Source organism: Schistocerca americana, chromosome 4 (genome assembly GCF_021461395.2).
Source record: "Schistocerca americana isolate TAMUIC-IGC-003095 chromosome 4, iqSchAmer2.1, whole genome shotgun sequence".
In the NCBI taxonomy this organism is placed as follows: Eukaryota; Metazoa; Arthropoda; class Insecta; order Orthoptera; family Acrididae; genus Schistocerca; species Schistocerca americana.
In genome coordinates, this window is record NC_060122.1 from 226,094,785 (window position 1) to 226,120,006 (window position 25,222).

Consider the following 25,222-nt stretch of genomic DNA (forward strand, 5'->3'; position numbering starts at 1 on the left):
GGCATAGTTGATACAACTTTGAACTCTTTAGAATATGTAAAGATCTCAAAATCATAAAGTTGATTAAAATAAACTGCCTGAATTGGGTCAGTCATGTCTCTTGTATGGAACATGAGAACCCAACAAAAACAGCACTGCTGCAAAACCCAGTGGGATGAAGAAGTGGGGGAAAACCAAGAGTTTGATACTTGGGTGATGTAAAAGAAGACCTAGGAATTATTGGTGTCATAGGATGGAGACACAAGATGCTGGACAGGTACGAAAAGAGCGATGTCCTATAGCAGGCTAAGCCACATTAAGGACTGTGGAACCAGGAATAAGAAGAAGAAGAAGAAGAAGAAAAAGAAGAAGAGGCTGCATCTTCAGTTAATGATTTACCCACTTATTTTAATTCTACATAAACCAATGGACACACTGAGCAAGTCTACTTAAGCTGTAATTCACATCCTCTGAATTTATTGATAAAATGTGGTTAATATCTTAGGTATGTTCACTGTATGTAGTAGCTTATAAATTGTGTTCTTAAATTTGATGTTACAGTAATAACAAAATACAGATTGAAACAGACAAATCAGTTCATGTGTTTTCCTGCCATTATAATGTAATTATAGATTTTCTGTAAATAAATATTTGTACAACTGTCACAACAAACTCATGCAACAAATTTATGTCTGTATGGAATTTACTCCATAAATAAAGATGTAAACAGCTGAATGTTTGATGTGATCCAATCCAGAAATCTTACAAAATGGAAGCTTTTGGCACAATTCCTTAAAAATGGTTTTGCAATGTCATTCTTGTACATTTGTTGCAGTACTTCATTAGAAACAAACTACTGACTTGGAATGTGTTCATGAGTGGAATAGGTAAAAATTAAATGCAATTCGTAGTGCCTGTGTTGCTCAGAGGAACAGGCACTGTGGCAACTACAGCCATCATGAAATACATGAAAGGCATTCGCAGTGACAAATCTGTACAACCGTCAGCCATACAATGGAATGAAGACAATTAAAATTTGTGCCAGATTGGGACTCCAGCTTGGATTTCACACTTATCGCAAGTCGTTGCTTTACCATTAGGCTATGGGAGCATGACTCACAGCCAGACCCAAACTCTCATATGTCATCAGCCATGTGTCTACAACCTGCACTCGTACATTCATTACGTGTATTCCCATACAGAGGAGACATTTTAATTGTAAGTCACTTCCTGGTGTCGGCAGATAAATACAATATGCATGCATGTCCAAAGGAATTTTGCCTCATACTTCTGAACAACACACGCACAGCAATATTGTATTTAGCCACTGACACCAATCAAGTGACTTTCAATTAAAATGTCTCCTCTGTACAGGAATATACATAATGAATGTACATGTGCAGGTTGTAGACACATGGTTAACAACATACAGAAGTTTTGCTCTGGACGTGATTCGTGCTTGGATAGACTAATGGTAAGGCAACTGGTCGTGATAAGCAGGAAATCTGGGTTTGAGTCCCAATGTGGCACAAAATTTTGGTTGGCGATCTTCCATTATACAGCTGATGGTTGTCTATATTCAGAGCTGTGAGTGCATTTCATACAAATTATGTGTGTTACAACTTTTCAACTCTAATTTTTAGTCATCGCAATTGTTGACTGAATATCAATGTGCTTTAAGCAAACACATTTCCTATAGCAGCTAGTTTAGTTTTTCAGGAACATCAGTTTAATTAGAAAAACTTAATGAGTCATTCAACTCACCTTCAGTAGCGCTAATGATGAAGTCACACTTCTTTCTTCTTCTATTCTCTTGCGAACTCTTGACTCCAGTTCTTGTAACAACTGCTGTTGGCGCATCTGCTGATAGTTAGCAACAGCATTTTGCTGCTCCTCAGTCAGCAAAGACTGTATGTAAAACATTAGTCGAAAATCACACTAACACAAAATTGGAAGCGTTCTAAGTCTAACATGCTATCCACACATTAAATAATATTGTTTCTCATCTGATGCATCTACTATGTTAACTAATTCACTTATATCAGGATTACTATCAGAAAACTATATGTCTGTTTCTTCTTCATACTATCTTACTTTTCAGAATCTATGGGTATCACTCTAACAAATTTTATGATAAATTGGGTAATGAGAGAGATGAGTATATATTTGAATAAACTTTCCATCTACAAGACAACAAAGAAATGTGGAACAAAAATGGATTTAAGACAAGAGTGGGAAATAGTGTGATAACAACAATTGTTAGGAAAATATTTTTGTATCACAATACACATAGCAAATAATCATAGCAAAGTAGTCAGAGTGTATACGCGGACAAGGAAAAAAAATTCCCGGATTTCACGGTTAAAAATACACTATCTCCCGGGTGGAGACATAGTTTTTCCCTGTTAACTTACAGTATATTTTCTCTCGGAACTGTATAACTTATCAATCCTTTGAATGGTTATGGTTCTATACACGGGCGTAGAATTTCCCGGTGCTTTAGAAAACGAAACTCAGGGGAAAAAAAACATCTTTTGGAAAGATGTTTGATGTGCAGCAACAAGTACACTGCATATTTGCGTATTACGAAAGTATAAATTCGAATTCCACCAAACACCGCATGTTACTTTCCGAAGCACTGAAATCTAGATTGCGATACATATTTGTAAGCCAGTCATAGCTCATGTAACATGATCTTGCCAGCCGATGACAGCGATATTCAGAGCTTCGGACACGTGGTGTAGTCAGCCAATAGCAACATCACTGTTAAGTAGTGCGAACACACGAACAGGAAAAGTTAATGGTTTAAATTTATATATCTAATGTTGCTACAAGAAAAGCAAAGTTTCCACATTTAATATTGGTCTTTTACGCACGTATCACATTTTTATATATATCACACAAATGTGGCAGTAAATTTTCTAATAACGACATAAATGTGTGATCTTCTGGGCTCTAAATTCTTCTAAATGGCTCGTCATCAAAGAGCTGATTTTTAAATGAGTCACAGATTCCCAGCGAAGTAGGCCTCAACCTGATATTAAGCTTTTCAATGTGGTTTTTGGGATGTAAATTTCCTTGAGTACCAGTACTTTGTTATCTCATGTTTGGTTCTTTGTTACGGTATAATGACATACGTGCTAGAAGATGATGGCTTCAAATGGCTCTGAGCACTATGGGACTTAACATCTTAGGTCATCAGTCCCCTAGAACTTAGAACTAATTAAACCTAACTAACCTAAGGACATCACACACATCCATGCCCGAGGCAGGATTTGAACCTGCGACCGTAGCAGTCGCACGGTTCCGGACTGCGCGCCTAGAACCGCGAGACCACCGTGGCCGGCGCTAGAAGATGAAAACGTACACTTGAAATGCACAGAACCCTTGAAACTAGCCAATAGTGTGGAATTAAACACTTTGTTTCAAATATATTGACTGCCTCAGCAGAAAATATTAATAAAAGAAAATTTATTCAGCAAACCGATAAAAATAACTTCATTGTTCTGCATGGCAATTATTGCTCGACTGTCAGAAAGGTGGAAATAAAATAAAATCTGAAACTAATAACATATTTTAGCCTTCTGTAATTATGTGACTGTATTTTAATTCACATGATAGCTCCCGGCCACAGAAATCACTTTTTTTTTTTTTTTTTTTTTTAAGTGAGTGCAGTGGACAAAGAGGAAACAGCAAAATCACTACTAAATGTAAACACGGATCACATGGAGACTACCCGCTTCCCTATTATAATTCAGACTGCTCTGCGCATCAGCCCCGTATCTACGATATTTCCGAACCAGGGCAATAGTAGATAGTGGCGTCCCTCGAGCGTTTGAGGTAGGACGTCAAAAATTAAGGGGGGGAAAAAAAAAAAAAAAAACGAACTTTCAAAAATATGTTCATTTTGTAGTGCACATCTTTCTGAAGAGTCTGATACATAAAACATATGTGTCCAAGGAATTGTAAGTGTGCCAAAGTGTAGTGCCACACCTCTTCACACAGCATTCTTCTATAGCACGTCACTGTATTTCGGTCTGTGGAATTGAAACATATTTTGTAATGGATACCATCAAACTATGTTCAGGACAGTGGAAATTAAAATGCTCTATAGTGCCTCTCCTGCTTCCAGTTGGCCGGTTTGACATCCTGCCCCTCTTTTATTTTTATATAAAAAGAGAGAAACTCTTCAGAAAAATTGCGCTCTTTATTCCCTATTAGCTAACAACTTGCTGCTTTGTGTGACATAAAATTAAGTATAGGACACATAAAACCAGTAAAGACAAGAGACAAGCAAGACAGTACACATTTCTTCAATCCTTAGCTCCTAGAATTTTTTTCTCTCTAATCTTGCTATAGCTTTACATGGCGTGCTTTCCTTTCTGCAAAAGAACCTGTTACCTCATCAAAGTTCGTCAAACATTTTGCTACATGAAAAAGCGAAATGTCGTTGTTTAATACTGAAAAAGCTGTTAATACAAATAGGACCCAAGACTGGTGTGGTTTCTTGACCTGATTACGTGTATTTTGCCACTGCTAGATAAAACAAAATAGGCCTTTCTAGTACTGCAGCAATTGTAACACAGGCCTAATAAATGAGATTGTTTTGGCACAAATGGTCATTTTTATAACACGGCAGAATATAATTAACAAAGTACCAATAGCAAATGCCTATTAGGCCTACTACAAGCAGAAAGCTTTACGTTAGGAAATAGCTTTACACTTCATTCATATGTTCCAGTTTCTCAAGCATGAGATCGAAAAGTAGTAGAGCAAAATTTTTATATAAATTTGGAATCATCATATTCTTCCATAATTTAAGTGATGTCCCCATTTCTTCTCCTTCCTCGTTCTAACAAACAGTCTTGTCATCACTAATTCTGTATCTATTCCAGCCAATGTCAAAGCTTAATCGCCGGTTAACTTCACAAACTCTGCCGGAATTACCAGTTTAGTTATCGTGCGATTATTCTCCGGTTAGGCATTGTTACATGTTCGTACAACGCATTTTCCGCACTACTTCCAGAATACACCTTAAGGCAGCTGCTAGCTGGAGACTGTACAACTGGCCCTTACTACTATAGCGATCTGGCCAAAAATGGACTTGGCGCCAAAAAAAATTTTCCCGTTAGCACCTAGCTGGTTTTTTTTTTGCATGAGCCCACTTGTAACTGCTAAAACAAATATAATGTTAACAGTTGTGATGTCATGCTCATCGGAGGCAATTTGTTGTTACGACCTAAAGCCTTAGACACATTCTGCTGTTGGCAGACACTTGTATGAGCACTGTGTTTTGTTGTCGTATATTGCACATTTCCTTTGCAATTTAAGTTTTATTTTCATTTTTTCTCTCGTTCATGTTTTATTGCTGCAGTATTATTCTGCAGTAGCAGGATACAGTAATATCCTTTGTTAGAGTATTGGTTCTTAGCAGTCAAAATTACAAAAATTTAACTGAGAACAAAAACAATGAAAAATTCTTGGAATTCAAAAAAATTTCCAGGTTTTTCCCGGCTCTTGCGGTTGTCCCGGGTCGTAGACACCCTGGTAATGTTTGACAAGTACTTGTCTCAGAAACAGGAACACACAGTTAATGTGCTGAACAGATCAGTAACCTGTAATTCTGTACGGCACCTTCAACAGGCAATATTTCAAAAATGCCATCCATAAAATTTAATTTAAATGTGCATACACCACTATCAGTCAGTTAAAAATACCTCCTCCATAGACACTTCATTTACAGCACATGCACTTCAATTTGAAGACTCAAAATTCTCAGGTTTATTAAAATTTATGTATTGAATGACTCAATGCATGCATTATCCCAGTCTGCCAATGAGTTTTTTTTACTTGAAACATATAGCTACAAGAGTATCATTATATAACAGAATTACATAGCAACTGCAAAATATCATTTTCATTTAATAGAAAATATTAACGATATCTGACCCAAATGATGCAAGGGGATTGATAGAATGTATCAGTGTACTTTTTCTTAACTGGGGTTTAACATGATTACCTTCGAAGCCCCGCAAGGGACAGCTAGCACAGTGCCGACTTAAATGAATCGGCCAAGCTTGCCAAGTCAGTATTGTGTTGAAATGAGTTGCAACATTATCGCTGGTGATGGGACAGGGTAGTATATTGGTATAGTACTCTATGTTGTGGCCGGCTGAGGTAGTTCTACTTGGCACCTTTCTACTTCCAACGCAGTTACTGCAGTCCGGATCTGGCTGTTAACTTGGTGAAGTGCCTTGAGAAGGAAGTTAACCTGACTGGACTAAATCTGGCACACAACATCAAAGGCTATGAATCCATTACTCTAGGAGAGTCACAGAGGAAAATTATTTGGCAAGAACTTCACGTCAAATTTGTGACTGTCATTGCTTCCGGTCCCACCCAAAAATGGACACTGGAAGTTTACATTTTCTGCTTGCCACAATTAATATATTACATGTGTGATTATGAATATTGTATAAACGTTACTGAGAGTGGTGACATTTTACTGTTATTTGCTGCATATGGCTTATCTTACTCAGGGTCAGTTGTTACTTGCTGAGTACCATGTTTAACATTTATAACTTACTACCTCATCTGGGGGCCTTTAATAACCCTGGTGTTTTACTCCTGGCACTTAATCACAACTCCCTTTTATTCACGTTCTGCTGTAACCTTATAAACATATTCAGTTATTTCTGATATATTAAGTCTTGTAATAATGTAAGGAAAAGATGGATTGCTACTTACCGTAAAAATGACACATCAAGTTGCAGACAGGCATAACAAAAAGACACTTACACATTAGCTTTCAGCCACAGCCTTCGTCAGAAAAACAAACACACTTACACATTCATTCACACAAGCAAGCACAGCCCACAAACATGACCCCCACGTTCAGCAGCTCCAAGCTACTAGAGGTGGCAGTTGTGTGAATGAGATGTGCTTGTTTGTGCAAATGAACGTGTGTGTGTTTCTTTTTCTGACAAAGGCTGTAGCTGAAAGCTAATATGTAGGTGTCTTTTAGTTGTGCCTGTCTGCCACCTTTATGGTAACTAGCAATCCATCTTTCCCTTATATTGTTGATATTCCAACCTGGAGTTTCCATTGTTATTTATTAGGTCTTGTGTTGTCTAGCCAAGAATAATTGGTATCTTCCTTGTTTTTGTAGTCAGATATTATTTGTTGTCTAAACTGGCCTCTCCATGATTTAAATGCTCTTTTTACTCGTGTTTCTGTTCTGTTATAGCTCTGCATCATTTATTATCCTGACTAATGTAAAGCTTGTCAATAATATTCCAAGGATCCAGTTGGCTTGTTAAGAAGCAACGTATTATCATGTTCCATGGTTTAAGGCTTATGTCAACATCTGTGAACCTTATTATTTCAGAGATCTGTCTGTTTTAGTCAAGTCCCTTCAATGTGCCTGTCCAGGGCGTGTCATCTTTACGGTAAGTAGCAATCTATCTTTTTCCTTATATTGTTGATATTCCAACCGGAGTTTAAAAAGTTTAAATGCAATGTTTGCTAGTATTCACAAAGATAAGACTGTGGCACTTAATTTTGTTGCTTGCATAAACTTCCGAAAATACTTCTGTCAGTGAGATAAACCAACTAACAGCACCATCTATCAGTTGTTTGGTGTACAACACTGTCACTAAGGTAAATATCCAAACTACTAAGCTGAGGAGATTCCTAAAACTTTAAGTTATTATATCTTTTTCCCCCTCGATATGACTTTGATGGAATATAGATGTTGCCCCAAGCTATGCTCAAGTTACCTAGGAACACACCGCGGAAATTCATTTACTGGTTTTGGAGATTAGCATGTTCGAACAGACAGACAACATGACGATTTTATAGTTTTATTAATATTGTAGAAAATACCTCTAACCAAAAGAAAAAGTCTGGCTGTTACAGTTTCAACCTTAAACCATACGCCTGATTCACAGTAGTTGTCTGGTTGCTGGTATCTTGAATGTGTGGGAGACATTCTAGAACGGCCTCTTTATTCTCATCAACTGTAAAGATTGTTCTTGATTTAAAGTTCCATCTTGTGAATGATACATGAGGGACTCTGTTTAACAATTGCATCTAGAACAGCCACTCTCTGAGCTGAATGACAGAAGAGTTTTGGTATCTCTGCAATAATACAGAAAAACAGTTTTACTTGTTTATTTTTAACCTGGACAGTTAAGTTCAGTTGGTGTGCATAAGTACACACATAATATGTGAAACAATATTTTTCTCTTACAATTGTTCAGACCACTACATGTTTGTCAAGAATGACGTAAGCACCATCACAGCTTTGAGTTCTTACTTTTTCTTTCTGTTCTTGGACAACAGCAGTGGGGACATTTTTAATGCAAGCTGCTAAAGAGGCAGCATTGTTACTAGATGTATTTAAAAATGCCCAAAATCTTTCAGACTCTTCATTAGCAGTAAATAACAAAATACTTCAATCAACTGAATTTAAAAGATACATCAGAAGTTTTGATCTACTATCACAGACACAAAAACTGTCTTTGCTATTTCTGCATTAGTTTTCACATGACACACATGTAACATTCATTCTAGTAAAGAATTTTATAATCTGTGGCTGTACGCTTATAGACTGTAGCATCATTTACGTGCTCTTTTACAAATGAATGAAAGCTGAAATGAAATTTAATAGCCCTCTGAATATTCCAGGATTGCCAGATTTTGCTGTTTCATCAAGTCCATGTGAGGAAACTTTAGTAAATACACATAGTTATTTTGGGAAGAATGCTGATTTTTCCTTTCATTGTCACTGTTTCTTTCTATATTCTGTCTCAAAGCTGAACTAAGCTCTTGCCTAATGTCTGTTATTCCAAAAACTAATAAATTTAAATAAACATTCATTTGTGCAATAGATTCCTTATGCTTCTTAACCTTCTGTGTTAGATAGCTTAGATCTGACATGCCAGTGCATGTCCAGTTTGTCTCTTTACCCTTAGCATATGGAAAGCATGGAAAAGAAAATAATTTATTTGTAGAAACGCAGATGCAATTCCAACTATTTCTTTTATATAGATTTACAGTAGAAATGCCTGCAAAATGTCTTACCTCCGCTTGGTTTAAATTGAGCTGAGGCATCAGCCTACCAAGGCGTCTTTATTTCACACTTCTGTTCCAAGCTTAGAAATTTGTTTCTAAAAAGATACTAAACTCATACCCAGAGTTTCCACTGTTTGATAAACACGGTTCATTCATCTTTGAAAGCAAACTCTGAGAACAGATGAATATGTATATGAATACTACAGCACAATAAATAACTGAATACACTGTCACGCGATTGTAAGAAAATCACTTCATTACAATGAAGACACACTTGTCTGCTTCGGTTGTGGGCTGCAGCCTTTCAGTTCGGGTCAATTTGTTTGTTTCCATCTAGGTCTGACTCACATCTGAACTGGTTATTCCACTGGTACAAATGCACATATTATTAGTGATGTTTGCTCTTGCCCCTCCCAGCCAAAGGAATACCTACAAGCTCACTCATTGGAGTTCAGAAGAGAAATTGAGTGCTGGTAGTGCCTGGGAAAAGTTGTGGCAAGTATGTGAGCCATCTGAATGACTTAAAAGTTTTTCACACAATAAAAATACCTTGAAAATGCAGATAAAATAACCTAATAAGAGAAAGATATGAAGAACAGATGTTTAAATATGTACATTCATAATTTGCAAAATCAACTTTTTTCCCTGGGATTCACTGAATCACCAAACACATAGGGTATGCCACCACTGGGTGGAAGTTAAGATGTGAGGATGGGTCATTAGTCATTCTTGAGCAGCTCAGTTGGTACAGCATTTGCTGTGAAAGGCAAAGGTCCCAGGTTCGAGTCCTATTCCAGCACATAGTTTTAATCTGCCAGCAAGTTTCATGTATAAATGTTGAGATTCATTTTCGAGGATAACACTGTTTTAACAATTCTATGTTGAGAAATTTTGTTGTTTTGGAAAAGACTAAGCTAATTTCAGTTAATCAGATGTTTATGCAAATATCTCACTTCAAAACTGAGCTTGTTCATGGCCTGACACCCTACCCCTCCAGGCTACCTGCCTGCTCCATCACAGTAGTTACAAAGCATGGTTTAAATCCATGGATCTCTGGGTTATTAGCCGAGCATGCTTTCACAACAAAATTGTTTGTGCAAATATCTTGGTTAAGAATTGTGCTTATTCATGGCCTTGCACCTTTCCAGTCCAAGCCACCTGCCTGCTTTCTGTCAGAATTATCTGCGTGTGTCTCAAATGTATGTGTAACAGGCAGGTAGTCCTTAGTATTTCTGCAGAAAGAAATTAAAGTGCTATGAAATACTGATGCATCATTATTTTCAAATGGGACAAATAAAATAGAATGATAAATGCAAAAATAAGATGCTACAAAATATGGGTAACTTTATTACTTGCTGTATTAATCCCCCCTCCCAAATCCCAATGAATCATGGATCTTGCTGTTGGTGGGGTGGCTTGCGTGCCTCAGGGATACAGATAGTCATACCATAAGTGCAACCACAATGGAGGATTATCTGTTGAGAGGCCAGACAAACATGTGGATCTGAAGAGGGGCAGCAGTCTTTTCAGTAGGTGCAGGGGCAACAGTCTGGATGACTGACTAATCTGGCCTTTTATAATCAATCATAATGGCCTTGCCGTGCTGGTATTATGAATGGCTGAAAACAAGCGGAAACTACAGCTGTAATTTTTCCAAAGGGCAGGCAGCTCTACTGTGTGGTTAAATGATGATGACATCCTCTTGGGTAAAATATTCCGGAGTGAAAATAGTCGGCTATTTGGACCTTCGAGTGGAAACTATTTAGAAGGACATTGTCACTGGGAGGAGCAAAGCTGGCACTCTGCAGGTCGGACTGTGGAATGTTAGATCCCTTAATTGGGCCGGTAGTTTAGAAAATTTACAAAGGGAAATGGATAGGGTGAAATTAGATATAGTGGGAATTACTGAAGTTCAGTGGCATGAGTAACAGGACTTATAATCAGCTGAATGCAGGGTTATGAAGGGGTAATGCAGGAAGAGGGTTAATAATTAATAAAAGAAATCAGGATGAGGGTAAGCTATTACAAACAGCATACTGAACACATTATCGAAGCTAAGATAGAACTAAGCCCACACTCACCACAGTAGTACAAATTTATATGTCAACTGGCTCCACAGTTGATTATGACAGTAAAGAAATGTATGATGAGATAATTTATTCAGGTAGTTAAGGGAGTCAAAAATTTAATTGTGATGGGGGACTTGAATTTGATAGTAGGATAATATGTATTGGGGGAAAGGAATGAAAGAGGAAGCTACTTGGTACAATTTTGCACAGACCATAATTTAATCATTGCTAACACTTGATTTAAGAATTATGAAAGAAGGTTGTATAAGTGGAAGATACCTGGAGGCACTGAAATGTTTAAAATTCATTACGTAGAGAGATTTCGGAACCAGATTTTAAATTGTAAGATATTTCCAGGGGCAGATGTGGAGTTCTTGGTTATGGACTGTAGATTAAAACTGAAGAAATTGCAAAAAGGTAGAAAATTAAATAAGTTGAAAGAAGGTAGGTTATCTGGAGAGACCACAAGGGAATGACAGACTAGAACAGGGAAAAGAAATACAGTAGAAGATGAATGGGTAGCTCTGAGAGATGAAATAGTGAAGGCAGCAAAGGATGAAATAGGTAAAAAGACAAATCCTAGCACAAATCTCTAAATATCACATGAGATACTGAATTTAATTGACGAGAGGGGAAAATATACAAATGCAGCAAATGAAGCAGGTGAAAGGGAATACAAATGTTTAAAAAATGAGATTGAGGAAGTACAAAATAGCTACAGAACAAATGCAAGGATTTAGAAGCATATTTCACTAGAGGAAAATTAAAGAGGCCTTTGGAGAAAAGAGAAGCAGCTCTATGAATATCAATAGTCGATACAGAAAACTAGTACTATGCAAAGAAAGGAGAGCTGAAAGGTAGAAGGCTTAAATAGAGGGTCTACACAAGGGTCATAAACTTTGCGGCAGTATCATAGAAAGGAGAGTGGACATAGAAGAAGATGAGATGGGAGATATGATACTGCGAGAAGAAACTGAAAGAGCACTGAAAGAACAAAGTCGAAACATGGCCCTGAGTAGACGACATTTCGTAAGAACTACCGATAGCATTGGGAGAGCCGTCCACTACAAAACTATTCCATCTGGTTCACAAGATGTATGAGATGTGAAATCCCCTCAGACTTCAAAACGAATGTAATAATTCCAGATCCAAAGAAAGCAGGTGCTGACAAGTGTGAATATTACAAAACTATCAGTTTGATAAGTCATGGTTGTAAAATACAAACAGGAATTCTTTGACAGAAGAATGGAGAAACTGGTAGAACCCAACCTCGGGGAAGATCAGTTTGGATTCCAGAAAAACATGCATGGCAATACTAACCCTATGACTTCCCTTAGAAGATATGCTAAGGAATAGCAAACCTACATTTATAGCATTTGTAGACTTAAAGAAAGCTTTTGGCAATGTTGACTGGAATATGCTCTTTGAAATTCAGTATGTAGTGTAGGTAAAATACAGGAAGTGAAAGGTTATTTACAACTTGTACAGAAACAAAATGGCAGTAGTAAGACGAGGGGCATAAAAGGGACGCTGTAGTTGAGAAGGGAATGAGACAGGATTGTACTCTATCACCGACATTATTCAATCTGCCCACTGAGCTACAGGAACTCTAAGAAAAATCTGGAGTAGCAATTGAAGGTCAGGGAGAAGAAATAAAAACTTTGAGGTTTGCTCATGCCATCATAATTCTGTCAAAACAGCAAAGTACTTGAAAGAGCAATTAAAACACAAATGGAAGTGAAATATGGACAATAAACAGCTTAGACAAGAAGAGATTGTAGACTTTTGATATGTTGTGTCACAAATGTTGACAATTAGATTGGTAGATCATGTGAGTAATGAGGAGGTACTAAACAGAACTGGGAAGACAACAAATTTGTGGCACAACATGACTAAAAGAAGGGTTTGGTTGAGAGGACACATTCTGAGACATCGAGGGGTTGGGTTGTTTTGGGGAAGGAGACCAGACAGCGAGGTCATCGGTCTCATCGGATTAGGGAAGGACAGGGAAGGAAGTTGGCCGTGCCCTTTGAAAGGAACCATCCCGGCATTTGCCTGGAGCGATTTAGGGAAATCACGGAAAACCTAAATCAGGATGGCCGGACGCGGGATTCAACCGTCGTCCTCCCGAATGCGAGCCCAGTGTCTAACCACTGCGCAACCTCGCTCGGTGAGACATCAAGGGATCACCAATTTAGTAATGGTGGGAAGTGTAGGGAGGGGGGAGTAAACATCGTAGAGGGAGACCAAGAAGTGAATACAGTAAGCAGATACAGAAGAATATATGTTGCAGTAGGTATTCGGAAATGGAGAGGCTTGCACAGGATAGAGCAGAATGGAGAGCTGCACCATACCAATCTCTGGACTGAAGACCACAACAGCAGCAGTTAATGTAGTTTTCTGATTTTACAGATAAATTAGATTGTTAAGTGGGACATCTCACTTTCACATCTGAGGTTCAGAATGACTGCTTGATGTATGTTCTGTATGGTATTGTATCATGCTTTTCGTAAGACTTTGGTAGATTTCGTCTAATGTTATCCATCAAGGTTCACTCTTCTCGCTAATGTCATATTCCGGATATCAATCTAATTTTGGTGGAAGACTGTAATTTGATTGTAGGAAAAGGAATAGAAATAAAAATAGTAAAAGAGCATAGAATGAGAGGGAATGGGATGAAAAGCCTAGCCATTTGGTAGACTTTTGCCCGGAGCACAAACTAATCGCCCTAACACTTGGTCTGAGAATCATCAAACAAGGCAGTATGAATGAGACATGCAGACACCAGAAGATTTCATATTAAATATATAATGGCAAGACAAAGATTTAAAAACTAGATTTCAAACTGCAAAACATTTCTATGAGTAGATTTGGACTCTGATCATAATTTACTATGAAATACACATTAAAGCTGAAGAAACTGCAGAAAGGTTAGGAACTGAGGAGGAGGGACTTGGATAAATTGGAATAACCACAGGTTATAACAGTTTCAGTGAGAGCATTAGGCAATGACTAACTTAAATACATGAAAAAAATGTGATAGAAAATGAATGGGTAACTGTGACAGGTGAAATGGTGAAGGCAGCAGAGGAACAACTAGACAAAATTACAAGGCCTAAAAGGAATCCATGGATAACACATGAGACAAAAAATTTATAAGAAAGGAAAAAAAATATAAAAATGCAGTAAATTCTTTTCTTTGAATTTTATGCACCCACAGAAAAAGTATTTGTGTTGATTACATAATTATGAAACATTTAGAAATGCGCTTCAAATTTTCTTTGATAGTAATTCGCAATTACAAATATCTGAAAGTAATAAGATACATTTAACTACAACAGTGGAGTGAAGCACAAGATCAGAGCTAACAATATGATCTTTATAGGCACAGATTCAATTTCAGTTTTTTGGGGACACATATGTCGTTTCTGACCTCCTATTGCCACTTTTCCAGCTGGTCTTCAGCGTGAAACAATATAGGTATCTAAAGTTTTGATAGGTAACTAATTCTTCTCATATGATTGCATATAAATCCATATTTGGGTGTGAAATTTGGACAGTGAGTCAATATTTCTATAACAATGGTACAGCAGTCTCACTAAACATTAGGAACCCAAAAAATGTGAACATAGATGTCAATTATGTTTCAAAAGGCAAAAATGCAAAATTATCTAATAGACACTAATTCATAGTCAACTATCAGGATGAACTATTTAGCAGAGATAGTTTAAAACAGTTTTATTTTCTGGATACAAGAATTGAAAATTTATTCAATTTTCAGTTAATGGTGTTGCACATCATCCGATGAAACCCAATTTCGAAAGATAATGTGTGTAAGAATGTGTTTGCAAAATAAAAGGTGCACACACACACTATAACATGCCAGTGCACTCAATGCTCTGGTGCAACACCAACTGGTGGCAGTTGAATGGTCTGTATAAAATAAACGTCCAATTATGAATACAGTACTCAACAGTGGGATCCCGTTTATTAGAACAAAGAAATGAGTGTGTGTGTTTGCTAGCTTTAAGTTCAAATTTGATAAAATGTGGACAATTTAATGTGGCAGTTTTGAGGAGGCAGGTGTCTTGAACTGTGGTTGTGTCAAATAGTGGTAGAGGTCGACCAGAACTATGCTGTTTACGACACTGCCAACCTAAGCAAGTAATTGCGCGGTAGCCATTACCAAATGCTTTTTGTTGTGCAGTGCTGCTTGTTTTCTAGTTTGTTTACACTAGTGACCAATTGCCAGTTTATTGTGTCCGCACTCTGTACTATAGTGAATGGAAATCAAAATCTTTCAATGTATTTTAACAGTGCCGAGATTCTGCCCCTAATGTGTAATTAGAGTTCTTTTTGGTTCTACCCTTACACTGAATCTCTCTGTAGTGTTGTCTAAAGTGGGTCATGTGGCTATGGGTGACCACAAAAGGTAGAAATTAATATTCTGCAGATTTTGTAATTAACAAATTGGGAGGAAAAATGTCAAGAACGTCTTACATTAGAGAAGCACTCAGTTTACTAGCATGAAAATGCTCCTAATTCTCAACAGAAACAATTATTAGTTGAAAGTTTAAGTTCAGGGAAAAGAAGAAAACAAGTAAAGGCCAATCTGTAAAAAATTATTGACATTTTTGAAAAAAGCACATATTCCAGTCGAAAAGCTCACCAAACACCAGAAAGTTATTTCAAAGCATTAAGGTTTCATCTTCCGGCATGTAGCATGACCACCTTTTAAATTTGTAGCTCTAATCATTTACATGGGAGAGAAGGAGAGAGAGAGAGAGAGAGAGAGAGAGAGAGGGAGGGAGGGAGGGAGGGAGGGAGAGGAGGGGGGGGGGGAGAGAGAGAGAGAGAGAGAGAGAGAGAGAGAGAGAGAGAGAGAGAGAGAGAGAGAGAGAGATTACTTTTCACCAAAAATAAATGTGAATTTAACCAAAAATAAGATGAAAATTTGGCCTAAAATAGATGCCAAATTTTCAGGTCCCTATTAAACATGATTGCTGGTAACTACGTATGGCAAGAATAAAATAGCCCAATTTCGAAAGATAATGTAGGTACGAACGTGTTTGCAAAATAAAAGGTGCACAAACTCTGTAACTTATCAGTGTGCTCAATGCTCTGGTGCCACGCCAACTGAGTCTATATGCCTCCATATAAGCCCTAATTTCTTGTATCTTATATTTGTTGTCCTTATGCGCTGTATATGATGGTGGCAGTAGAAACGTTTGGTAGTCAGCTTCAAATGCTGGTTCTCTAAATTTTCTAAATAGTGTTTCTTGAAAACTCCTGGCATTCCTATTTGAGTTACCAAAGCATCTCTGTAACATTTACTTGTTGTTCAAACCTACTGGTAAGAAAGCTACCAGCCGGCTATGAATTGCTTTGATGTCTTCCTAGCAAATACTGTATCTGAATATTGCAGGTTTGTTCTGACTATTGACTATTTCTGTTGGTGAATGAAGACATAGGATTTTGACATACGCATAGATGCTTTGCACTTGATTATGCTAAAGCCAACTGCAACAGTTCCATCATTTACAACAATTTTCTGTTGTCCTGTATTCATGGTATCATGCTGCCTTCATGTCATAAATAAACATTGTCATTTGTATATATCAACACAAAACTACTGCTTGGTTTTCATATTTTTACTTTTTCAGACCAGCATCGAGCTAGAAACTCACTGCTACTGTCAGGAATTACACAACATTAAAATAAATGTCGTGTGACTAGTGCCTCCCGTCTGGTAGACTGTTCGCCGGGTGCAAGTCCTTCAATTTGACGCCACTTCGGCGGCTTGTGCATCGATGGGGATGAAATGATGATGATTAGGACAACACAACACCCAGTCCCTGAGCGGAGAAAATCTCCGACCCAGCCGGGAATCGAACCTGGGCCCTTAGGATTGACATTCTGTCGTGCTGACCACTCAGCTACTGGAGAAGGACTACATTACATTATATGCTACAGACTGTAAGGAATGTTATTTGGGAGATGTTTATAATTTTGTGTTAGATTGTCTAGTACCTACGTACATTATATTTTAGTGCCCTCATAGAATTTTTCACAGGTGTTTATGGAGATGATGCATTAATTTTTTCTGATTTCCAGCACGACCTCACATTTTTATGAGTGACACTAAGTGTGCCACATATCACCAGTGACATTTTCTGTTGTCAAAGATATCTATTTGCGTGTATTGTTTTCTGTATTTTAGATTATGTGTGCGAAACAGTCTCAGAGGAAAGCTATTGTTATTTAATTATGTGAATTATATACATCAGGAACAGTAATAGTTCCTTCATGAGGACCATTCTCTCCTGTGATATCATCTCAGCACTGAGGACATTGTGTTTGATAGAGTCTGTTAGTAGGTCATCGGCTCAGTTTAATATTCATTGCAATGATGCACATGCCTGTATTTTATTTACTGAAGCAATATAAAATTGTACATGTGCAAGTGTGTGTTGTCTGGTCACATGATTCTGTATCGCGAATTGTTGTCTAACACATGACATTCCATACATACATCTAGGAGTTTCTGTTGTGTTAATTTATCTATTTTAATCAAATTACTTGCTTATAACAAAGGTATACACATGAGATTTACGTCTTAAATTTCAAGCTAAATTCGTATACCTGAAGTGACGCTGGATCAGGTGCATTGAAAAGTAACTGGCAAAGGTCTTCAGCACTTGTAGCAGCAGCTAACTGTTGTCGCGTAGGAGTTGTTACATGTTGTTTATTCTTCCCTTTGCTTTTACTCTGTTGGCTGCAGGCACTGAACCATTCTATCTGACTCAATTGTGCACGTTCCTGGCTGTATAGTTTTTCTATATGCTCTTGCCACTGTCGCTCTCGTTTTGAAGCACGAAGTGCCTCTTGTTTTGCTGAATAAAATTCTGAAACAACATTGGAAGACTTGTTAGTAATTTATCAGCTAGTGGCCTCATACTAATTAGTTACTGAACCACTAACTAGTAGAAAAGGGATGGTATCAGAATTTGTTTCGAAATAGTCACTTCTACAAATTATTTGTAAAACTGCATAGAATCTCACAACGTGTATGCTTACATTACAAATGAAGTGAGCCTGCACACATTATTGGTAACCTGCAGAAAGATTGAGGAGCAGTTATCTGCATCTGCAAACAAATTTTGAAGCAGTTGGATTCCAATTCTACAAATATTGCATACTCAAAACAATGTTACACTAAACACTGTGAGCAGTTCTTTGCAAATTAATTTTAAATGTTTATGTTAATTGTGTGAAATATAAATAATAAACTGAATAGTACAACTAAGGGTGGCTTGGGTGGTGGTCAATAAGTAAACAGATGAATTTTCTAGGCCGTACACCAAACTGCCCTCCTTAACAACACCCCACCAGTATATCTAACAAGGTTGTTGAAATTTGCACATGTTTTGCATTGTTAGGTGGCCGAGTTTGTCCACATCAATCAATGAAACTCACCAAACCCACTTCATCTAATCAACTTCATCTAATAATGGTGACTGAACTCTCTAGTGGTCATTCAGCTTAAACAAAGTGGTACAAAAAGGGTGAAAATTACTTTTTTTATTAGTGACAACACACAAATCCTATTTGAGGAATGAAATAACTGATAGACTGTAGCCATTCCTGGTTCCTTTTTCATCAGTCTTCACCAGTCTTTCTTCCCCTGCCATCTATTATTAATTAGCCTGCAAAATAAATATTAACATTAACCTTACATTAGAAGATGTGGGGGGGGGGGGGGGGGGGGCTCCAAAGTTGTAAAGAAGAAATACTAATTCCCGCTTTTCCAGAAACTTAGATTTGCATCTTCTCAAATAACTCTCAAAGTTTGTATACATGCCTGCCATTTAATATAGAAAGTGAGGTCTCCATAAATAAAAGCCCACATATTTGCTTCTTGCGACTAAAACTAAGAAAATGGAATCCTGTTGCACTAGAACTAAGCTGTAAAGTAAACACAAAAGTATCTGGGTTCTGAAAGCCTAAGTAATGCTAGTATTTTGGCTACTCTAAGAAGAGAAAGTGTCATGATGGAGTAAGAGGCCACAAAGTAAATGTTTTTTAATTATTTTTTAATGTTGAGTCTTACAAAAAGTTTGTGAAGCTGTACTGCAGTTACAATTCTACCTCCTCTGACTTTGGTTGCAATGTGTGCTCTAGAAGCGAAGAAAAAGAAATAACAAGCCATTACATTGTCCATGACTCTTGCTTTCTTCACTTGCAGGGGAGGGGGGGGATCTCCACCATCATGTCCAAAGGACCACATGATGTCAACCGGCCACCATGTTATTCTCTGCCATACATCATCAACTTTATTTTCAAGCAGTATGGAGTGGCAAAGGGTCAGCACACTAGACTCCTGACTGTCGTCTGCTTTCCATACCTTGGAGCTACTTTTCTTCTTTCAAATAGCTCCTGAATTGGCTTCACAAGAATGGGTGCATTAAGTGTTCTAGTCATCCCACTAAGGAAAAATCCTCGGCAGTATGGGAAACTGAACCCGGATCCTCTGCAAAGTAGTCACACACAGTGACTGCTCAGATACGGAGGTCACTTTTATAGGACAAGCATAACTGTGGTTCATACTGAAACAAACATGCTATGTTATTTCCGGGCCTTGTGTGTGTGGTGTTGAAATAATGAGTTATGATACTGAATATTTATTATGACACCACCAACTATTAAATCAATCAAGTATGTGTCAGCAAGAACTCTAATGCTGAGACTGTGTAGTAAACTTTACACTCAACTAATTCGATGTCTGCTGTCATACCTCCTTGATAAGGACTCCAAATTCTAGAGCAGTAGTAGTGCTTCTAGGCATTTTGGTTTACAGAAGCGCTGCACTGACCCAGAATCTCAAACAAATCTATGTCTTTCATTTGCCCTCCCTACTATAGATTTTACATACTCATCTGATTTCATATCACTTCTTTACTATTACATCTCAACACTCGAAAAAGGAAGGAAGGAAGATTAGAGTTTAACGTCCTATCGACATTGTGGTCATTTGAGATCGAGCACAAGCCCAGATTACAAAAGGACGGGGAAATTGGCCATAACCCGTTTCAAAGGAACCACCGTGGCATTTACCTGGAGCAATTTAGGGAAATCACGGAAACCCTAAATCTGAATGGCTGGATGTTGATTTGAAGCACTGTGCTCCTGAAAGCATGTTAATCACTGCACCACCTCATTCCGTAAACACTTCAATGATGAGATAAACACAGATACCATGGGATTCTTACAGGCATTATCCATTTATCTGTATTTAAAGAGAGCTGATATCATGACACCAAGCAGGAACTTCATTCAATTAGTTCTGCATTTCTTTATAATAGTCTAACAACAATACTTTCTTGTCAACAGCAGCATCATCAACAAACAATCTGCAGGTCTGTTGATCCTGGCTGATAAATCACACTCATATGTATATTGGTTCTATTGCAATTTCTTGGGACATACCCAATTTTACCTTCATTCCTGGTGATAATTTGCCTTACAATATAACATACTGTGTTCTATTAATAAAAACATTATTGAGCCGATCGCATATCTGTGAAGTTATTCCATATCATCATATCCTGATTACTAGTCAACATTGTGGCTACAGTGTTGAATGCCTTTTGGAAGTCTGAACTTACTTTTTGCTGCCAGATATTGTGTGTTAATAAAGTAAGCTGTGTTTCACCCAAGTGTATCTGTGCTGAATCTTTCAAAGAAGCTTCTTTTTCTTCAGGAAATCTTCAAGGTCCAAACATCCTCCAGCATCCTGCAATAGGCTGATGTTTGTGATATCAGTCTGTAATTTTTTTTATCATCCTTGTTTCCCCTCCTCCTCACAAGTGCGTATCTCTTATCCTATCCTTATATCCTCCATGGAAAAGGAACTAGTAGTTTCAAATGCTGGGATTAGGTTTTCCACTTTTATAGGAGTCTACCAACATAAAGAAATCTTTTTAAAATGAGTGCAGTGTACTCCCGATTATTCAAGTGTGAATTATCTGATTTGTGGCTTATTTGGGCAGGTTTTAGAGGGGGGGAGGGAGAGAGGGGGGAGGGAGGGGGGGGGGGGCACAGGTGTCGCAGGCCAGGGACTGGCAGTGTGAGTTGCCAGTCACTAGGGGCAGTGGCAGACACTAAGCCAGATCAACAGTGTTGAGCCGCATCCGAGTTTGCGCAGGTGTTGGCTGCAGACGCTACTACCTGTCCAGCAGATGTTATCCCAAATACATTGTTTGAAAATATCTCGAACATTCCTGTTTCTCGATTATTTGTGTATCTTCTGCCCCACATTCACTCCAAATAATGGGGAGTGTACTAAATTTGGGTTTAGCCTCCTCAAGATAAGTACTTCTATATCTATACTCTGGAAGTGATACAATGGTGTGAGGTGGAGTGTACATTCTAGTAGCACTAATTGAGCTCCCCTTCCCTCTTCCATTCGCCAAGGGTGCTTGGGAGGAATGGTTGTCTGTAAACTTCTGTATTGGTTCTAATTTCTCGAATGTTCTCATTGTGGTGTTTTCGCAGGGCTTATGTGGGAGAAAGTAATAAGTTGTCTAACTGCTCATTGAACAAACTCTCTCGGAATGTCAATATTATACCTCTCCTTCACGCACAATACCTCTTGTAGCATCTGCCACTTGAGTTTGTTGACCATCTCCATAACATTCTCACACCGATTAAATTATCACATGACAAAATGAACCACTATTTGTTGGACATTATCCATCTCATCTATTGATCCAACCTTGTAAGCATCTCAGACACATGAGCAATACTCAAGAATTGGGCGAACAAAGGTTTTGTAAGCCGCTTCTTTCGTGGACAAGTTACATTTCTTTAAGATTCTTCCTATGAATCTCAGTCTGGTATCTGCTTCTCCTATTATTTATTTTATATGGTCATCCCACTTAACATTGCCCCATATATTTACTCCAAGACATTTTACAGAAGTAGTTGTTCTAGCAGTTTGTCATTAATAGTGTAGTTGTACAGCAGTGGATTTCTTCTTCCTTGTATGCACAATATGCTACTTCTATTCACATTCAGAATCAACCGCCAGTCCCTACAAACATGCATCAATTCTCTGCAGGACTTCTTTTGATGTTACTACACTATCTTATAGATAAATGTATCACCAGAGAATCGGCATATGGAGCTTCTGATGTTATCTACTACATCATTTTTCTATAATATAAAAGAGTACAATTATATTTCGTTGGGGTACTCCTGAAATAACCTTTACATTTGTTGGTATTGTTTCATTAAAAGCAGCATGCTCAGTTCTATCTTCAAGGAAGTCCTGCATCCAATCACAAATCTGGTCCGATAGCCAGTAAGCCTGTATGACCCCCCCCCCCCCCCCCCAACTAAATGGCAGTGTGGGACTGTATCAAATACCTGAAACTTCCTGGCAGATTAAAACTGTGTGCCGGACCGAGACTCGAACTCGGGACCTTTGCCTTTTGCGGGCAAGTGCTCTACCGGCCAGGAAGTTTCATATCAGCGCACACTCCACTGCAGAGTGAAAATCTCATTCTGTATCAAATACCTCCCTGAAGTCAAGGAACACTGAATCAATCTGAACACTGATGCCTATAGTACGGGAATCTCATGGAGGAACAGAGTGAGCTGAGTTTCACATGATCTCTGTTTGCAGAATTCATGTTCATCTTTATGCAGGAGATATTTGTTCTCCAAAAATGTCATAATATGTGAGCATAAAACATGTCCCTCAATTCTACAGCAGACTGATGTCAGTGATATAGGCCTATAATTGTGTGCGTCTGTCTTACAACCATTCTTGAAAACAAGAAGGACCTGACATTTTTTCCCTCTGTTGCTCCAGCAACTTACAATAAACTGTTGCTGGAAGGGGAACAAGTTATCTGTAGAATCTGTAGAATCTTAAGGGTATCTTATCTGGTCCTGATAGCTTTCTGCTACTAAGAAATTGTAGTTGCCTTTTTATTCCATGATAATTTATCTCTAAATTTGCCATTTCAGCATATGTGCAATGATTGAAAGGAGGGGCCATGTAGTGAAACGATTTCGGAAGACAGAAATCAGCCTTCTCTTCATCATCTTCATCTATTTCAGTACCAGTATGGTCACCAAGTGACTGAATAGACAATTTTGAACTGCTTACTGATTTTATGGAAGACCAAAACTTCTAGAGTTTCTAATGAGATTGGTTGGCAAAAAATTTGCTTTCAAAGTCATTGCAAGCTTTTCTCATTGCTCTCCTTACATACACATACATTTTAGTTTTGTTCAACTTCTGTTTGTCAGTTAGGCCAGCCTAGTACTGACCAGGAACTCTGTCTCTTTGTAAATTGATACGTGGGAGTAGTTATTTTATAAATGCCACTATTGGTGTACCTGTGTCTGCTGGTTATTATGTTGTGTAAAACTTTTTGTTGCTCTTCCTTTAATTGTAAATGAATACTTCTCAAATAGATACAAGATAAATCTGCTCCTAGCACGCTTTTTTTGTGCAACCTTCTTGTTCACTCTGAATAATAACAAGCTAATATGTGAATAAAAACACAGAAAAAATGATCAAGGTAAGCCAGTTTCGCTAATTTCCTTCACACCAATGAAACTCCTTTATCTTACCTGCCTTTCCATCAGGGCCCTTTTCCATATATACAACAGGATAGACTCGAGCAATTACAGCAGTAACACAACTGATGACACCACCAGCAGGTTTCAGTGAACTGAGAGAGACAGGCAAAGGACCAGGCTGTCTACAGAACCCAAGTCTGCAATCCCAACGTGCTCTTCTTGTTGAATTTGTATGGATTTTTAATCTAACATTGGGTCCTGCCTACAAAACAATTACATTAGAAGTGAAGAAATGTCACAATCAACACCAGTTATTAGACCATTACAATTATGTACCTGATGATACATCTGAATTAAATGAAAATCACGAAACGGTAAAAACCTTAATGTATCATTAACACATCTGATAGCTTGGAAACATGATTGCAGCTTAACAGATTAACTCAGAACATCTCATGAGCCAGGTTAGTAAAGTTGTGGGAGTATTATTCAAAATAGCATAAATTAAAATAATTCACAAAAATAAAGATGTAGCAAAAGTAGATTCTCTAAAGAAGGTAGTGAGACTGCCATTGACAATTATCGATCAGTCTCACTACTTACCTCCTTTTTGAAGGTAAAGGAGAGAACTGTGTGTACAAGAATCATAGCATACTTCTCCAAAATAAGATGTTTAGTCAGTCTCAATTTGGATTTCCGAAGCACCGATAGCAATTTCTGTGACTTATCAATACATTTCATAGAAATCACTTACAGGCAAATCTGTCACCAACCTAAAGATAGATCTGTAGCTAAAGACAGGGAAGCTGAAAATGTCAGACATAATTGTGTGTCTATGGAGTATTGTCTTAGATGTGCAACTGCTTTAATTTTTTCCCGCCAGAAAGCCACTGTTTGTAGTAAATGATAAACACTCAAGTAATGAAACCAAAGATATATATGAGGCTAACCAAGGAAGGCCCTATGCTGCTTTTAATCAATGTAAATGATTTAAGACACAATCTGAACAGCTTTTCTAGATTGTTTGCAGATTATACTGTCATTCATCACCTTGTATGTCATTAGAAGATTGTAAACCAATTAAAAAATAGTTTAGACAAGTTATCTGCATGGTTCAAAAGGTGGCAGTTGACTCTGGACAATACAAAGAGTGAGATCCTCCCCATGAGACTAAAGAGATTCTGTTACATTTCAATTACATTATATATCACACAGAGTGAAAGACTGTTGATACAGTTAAATACCTATGGATTACAATCATGAACAACATAAATTGGAACTATTGCACAGAATAAGTTGTGGAGAAAGTTAACTAAAGACTCTATTTTATTGGTGCAACATTTAAAAGATGCAACAAATATACCAAACAGACTGCCTACACTACGCTTGTTAGTCCTCTTTAAGGATTATTGCTGTGTGCAGATTGGATTGACAGAGGACATAAAAAAAAGTTCAGAGAAGGGCAGCTCATTTTGTATTATTATGTAATAAAGGACAGCGTGTCA

At 37.8% G+C, this 25,222-nt stretch overlaps 1 protein-coding gene across 1 annotated transcript in view; it reads right to left on the bottom strand.

Moving 5' to 3' along the window:
- LOC124613364 (breast cancer type 2 susceptibility protein-like) overlaps window positions 1-25,222 on the bottom strand; it is a 167,236-nt gene that overhangs the window by 47,308 nt on the left and 94,706 nt on the right. The window contains exons 7-9 of the mRNA XM_047142063.1: window positions 23,769-23,979; window positions 17,766-18,028; window positions 1,744-1,887 (exon numbers count right to left, since the gene is read on the bottom strand). Coding sequence (XP_046998019.1) covers window positions 1,744-1,887; window positions 17,766-18,028; window positions 23,769-23,979 — 618 coding nt within the window. The remainder of the gene's footprint in view (window positions 1-1,743; window positions 1,888-17,765; window positions 18,029-23,768; window positions 23,980-25,222) is intronic.